A 4,054-nucleotide genomic window follows, 5' to 3' on the forward strand; every position below is an offset into this window, starting at 1 on the left:
TAAAGTTAACGTAATAACATATACTACAAGAAGACTATGATTGAACCCCTAAACCTGGTGGTATGAAAAAACAATTTATGTTGGTCTAGTGGTTAAAATTCATCATGTAAATAAGAGATCACGGTTCGTGCCTTCTTATTCGCTGTTTCAATCATAGTTAGCTATTGTTGATGGTTTACAAATATATCCGGTGTTTCATCCACTCTATCTGAAAATTTAATCTGAATGGCATGAGACTCGTTGAAAATTAAGTTAAAACCCCCATGGTATATAGGATCTAAGCTAGCCCACTATCCCATAATAAGGGAAATAGTAATAACTCACATTATTATTAATTACAATTTTAAGCACACGAAAAATGTATTACTCCATCACAAGATATTATACAAACCATAAACATACAAAGGGACCACCACATCCAGATAGATGGTGATATTCATTTATTGAAATTATAGAAACACACACTGTGGACAAGTTTTATTCGTCAGCGTACACATACACTTAGTAAGGCCAACGGCCCCTAATATTACCAGGAGGAAAATAGTTGCAAGTCACAAAGGTTCCACCATTGTCACACTTGACTTTGGCACACCCAACCCACTTCGAGTTTTTCCACACAACCTGAGTATAATGACCACATTGTTTTCCAGCACGACATGTGTTCGATTTGTGGAAGTAGTCAGACTTCTCTTTGACCCACAATCTCACTGCGGCAGCTCCGGACATATCACCACTGCTCCATGCCAAGTTTTCACCGTACCGCCCGCGTGAGTTTGAGTGTTTGAGACGACAGTCCCGCTTTCTTATTTGAGCATAGTTCCAGGCGTATCGCGCCGCCCCCGCATGCCATTTTATATGAGGCACACCAACGTGGTCTCGAGCACGGTTGTGTACAGCGAGGTAGTCTTTTGGCTGGTCTTGGGCTTTCAGTGGAACTACAAAAGCTAGGAAAAGAGCTAACGCCAATAGTACTAGGGTTTGAAGAGAGTTAAACATCTTCATTTTTTTTTTTATCTTAGTTGTCTCTGAGCTCTTTAGTGTTGTGTGTGTTATGGTTAGAAACGAGGGTTTATATAGAGTTTACATTGGAGTAATTTCTAGACGAGTAATAACACTTGCGAGATATTTTTTAATTTTTACCAACGAAGACACGACTTGTAGTAATTGTATTATTATTTTTAATCTGTTTACCAAGTCAAATAGGCGAAGGGGTCAGAGAGCCTTAATAATGTCCCTTCGTAAATAAATTTAAACCAATCATTTGACTGAAACAATTTTTACAGTATTAAAAATCCAAGACAATATCTTCATATCTTTCCATATACGTTTGTATGCATTTATTTTATTATTATTAAGGAGAAACTTTGGAGCACAAAATAAACGAAACATTAGAATATACTCCCGTTGAATGTTGTATATTTTATCCTCTAGATAATTTCTATGTTTTATGCTAGTTAATTACTATGACTTTTACTAGGTCAAATGAATGTATGGAACCAGGCGTTGTCTCCTAGTGGTAAAGGGTCCCCAGCTGGAGGTACTGCCACCTGGGTTCGATTCCTGGCCACTGCAGTATTCACATACAGGCTGCAGCGTTTCAGGAACCGACACGTGGAGAGCCATTTGGCCGCCCACGTGGCTAGTCTGAGCGAACCGATAGCGGTGCAAACACGTGGACTCTTGCTCTGTCGGGAAACCGATAGCGGTGCAAACACGTGGACCCTTGCTCTGTCGGCGAGCGTTAGGAAATCTGGGTTATCAAAAAAAAAAAAAAAAATGAATGTATGGCGATGATGCTAATTAAGTAATTAAAAAAAGGTGTTTCATCGTGAAAACTGGTTCTTATCAATGTGATTGATTAAGAATTACTTATCTTCTTCTTTTTTTATGGATCAACCATTTGCCGTTGTTTAAATTACTCGAATAAAGACATCAATGAGTAAAGGTCGAATGTCTAGACAATAAGAAAACAAGCAAATTTTCATTAGGGGTAGACAATTTATCTCATAAGTTTAAAGAGAAGATTACTTAAATATTCAGACATCGATATCTCTTTAATGTAGTTTTGTCACTGTTTTTGTACTCGTTTTGCAGCTTGCTTGTGATAGACTTAATTAGAATTTCTTTTATGAATTTGTATTTGATAGTTTATCACAAATAATAATATCTTGGATAGTATCTACATTCTGTGAATTTTCTTGATGATTAGTGGATGAGAAATTAAACAGCTTTAGAAGTCGAGATCATGCTCTTCAACAATAACGTAGCTTAAACATGCTTAAGAAAACTCTTAATAGAAGAAACAAACAAAAGAAAAATCAATCACAAGCTCACGTTAAATCACCTCGATATCCCAAGCACTTGCCAACTGCACCACGAGCTGGTCCGGTGTATCCATCGTCGGACTCGGACATGCCATTTGAAAGTTGTACAAGAAATTGTACCTCAACTCCATTGGAACTTCAAACATCTCTGAACCACCTTTTAAAAGCACTTCTACCAGCTGCAAAGAGAGAGGGAAAGGGGTTAAGACTAAACATCATTTAGAAATTGTAAAAGATTTGAAGATGTACCTGTTGAATCCAAGGTACGCATATACCGTAGAAATCATGATCCGGCAGCAGCGTACATATGAAGTTTAGAGCTTCATTTGCAATCTCATTAGACATATGGCTAATAATGGGTCCTGTGTGATGCATCAGAAAGATGATCAACATCTGGTTACCCAAACCAAGAACTCTTGCTAATATATTACTATTGTGGATGCTCTTAGGACAAAATTTTTTTTTTGCCTATTATTATAAAATAATATTTTTTTTACTACTTTTTCTAAAAATTTAAGGTTTTTTAATTAAAAAGTTATTATTTTAAATTTTGGGGCCTTTTATATTTTTTTTTGTAAAAAAGTGGACTTTTTGAAGTATAGTTCTTATATTAATAATAAATTTTTTAATATGTGGAACTTTTTTATATGTAAATTTTTAAAAGAAAAAAATGTCCTGGACAGTCGTACTTTCGGCGTATCCATGTGAGCCGGGCTGATGATAATAAAGTTAACGTATTAACACATATATTACAAGAAGGCAGATTGAACACTAAACATGGTAGTATGAAAAACAAATTCATGTTGGTCTTGTGGTTAAAATTCACCATGTAATTAAGAGATCATGGTTCGTGCCTTCTTATTGCTGTTTTAATCATAGTTAGCTATTGTTGATGGTTTATATAACAAAAATATCCGGTGTTAATTTCATACACGGAAATCTGAATCATGGTGTCAAGATTCCACATGTTGTATTATTCCATCACAACATGTCAACATATATATTATACAAACCATAAACACACAAAGGAACCACCACATCCTGATAGATGGTGATCATTTATTGAAATTATAGAAACACACACGTCCTCTATGGACAAGTTTTATTCGTCAGCGTACACATATACTTAGTAAGGCCAACGGCCCCTAACATTACCGGGAGGAGAATAGTTGCAAGTCACAAAGGTTCCACCATTGTCACACTTGACTTTGGCACACCCAACCCACTCCGAGTTTTTCCACACAACCTGAGTATAATGACCACATTGTTTTCCAGCACGACATGTGTTCGATTTGTGGAAGTAGTCAGACTTCTCTTTGACCCACAATCTCACTGCGGCAGCTCCGGACATATCACCACTGCTCCATGCCAAGTTTTCACCGTAACGCCCGCCTGAGTCTGAGTGAACGAGACGACAGTCCCGCTTTCTTATTTGAGCATAGTTCCAGGCGTATTGCGCCGCCCCCGCATGCCATTTTATATGAGGCACACCAACGTCGTCTCGAGCATGGTTGTGTACATCGAGGTAGTCCTGTCGCCCGTCTTGGGCTTTCAGTGGAACTGCAAAAGCTAGGACAAGAGCTAACGCCAATAGTACTAGGGTTTGAGGAGAGTTAAACATCTTCATTTTTTAATCTTAGTGTCTTTGAGCTTTTTTAAGTGTTGTGTGTGTTATGGGTTAGAAACGAGGATTTATATAGAGTTTACTTTGGAGTTATTTTCTAGACGAG

At 37.3% G+C, this 4,054-nt stretch overlaps 3 protein-coding genes across 3 annotated transcripts; all 3 read right to left on the minus strand.

The window, feature by feature from the left end:
* Positions 1–341: 341 nt before the first annotated feature.
* LOC9298376 (pathogenesis-related protein 1) lies at positions 342–1,053 on the minus strand. The gene has a single exon (XM_002862251.2). The coding sequence runs from the start codon at positions 1,000–1,002 to the stop codon at positions 502–504; it is 501 nt and encodes a 166-aa protein (XP_002862297.1). The 5' UTR covers positions 1,003–1,053; the 3' UTR covers positions 342–501.
* Positions 1,054–2,184: 1,131 nt separating this feature from the next.
* On the minus strand, positions 2,185–2,736 carry LOC9298374 (microtubule-associated protein TORTIFOLIA1). The gene is made up of 2 exons (XM_002862252.2): positions 2,574–2,736; positions 2,185–2,503 (listed from the first exon to the last, which is right to left on the minus strand). Exons 1-2 carry the CDS (start codon positions 2,715–2,717, stop codon positions 2,336–2,338), a joined length of 312 nt encoding a protein of 103 aa, XP_002862298.1. The 5' UTR covers positions 2,718–2,736; the 3' UTR covers positions 2,185–2,335.
* Positions 2,737–3,272: 536 nt separating this feature from the next.
* LOC9298375 (pathogenesis-related protein 1) lies at positions 3,273–3,988 on the minus strand. Its single transcript, XM_002862253.2, has one exon. It carries the CDS (start codon positions 3,949–3,951, stop codon positions 3,451–3,453), a length of 501 nt encoding a protein of 166 aa, XP_002862299.1. The 5' UTR covers positions 3,952–3,988; the 3' UTR covers positions 3,273–3,450.
* Between the last annotated feature and the right edge of the window lie 66 nt (positions 3,989–4,054).

This window comes from Arabidopsis lyrata, assembly GCF_000004255.2.
Source record: "Arabidopsis lyrata subsp. lyrata unplaced genomic scaffold ARALYscaffold_746, whole genome shotgun sequence".
Lineage (NCBI taxonomy): Eukaryota > Viridiplantae > Streptophyta > Magnoliopsida > Brassicales > Brassicaceae > Arabidopsis > Arabidopsis lyrata.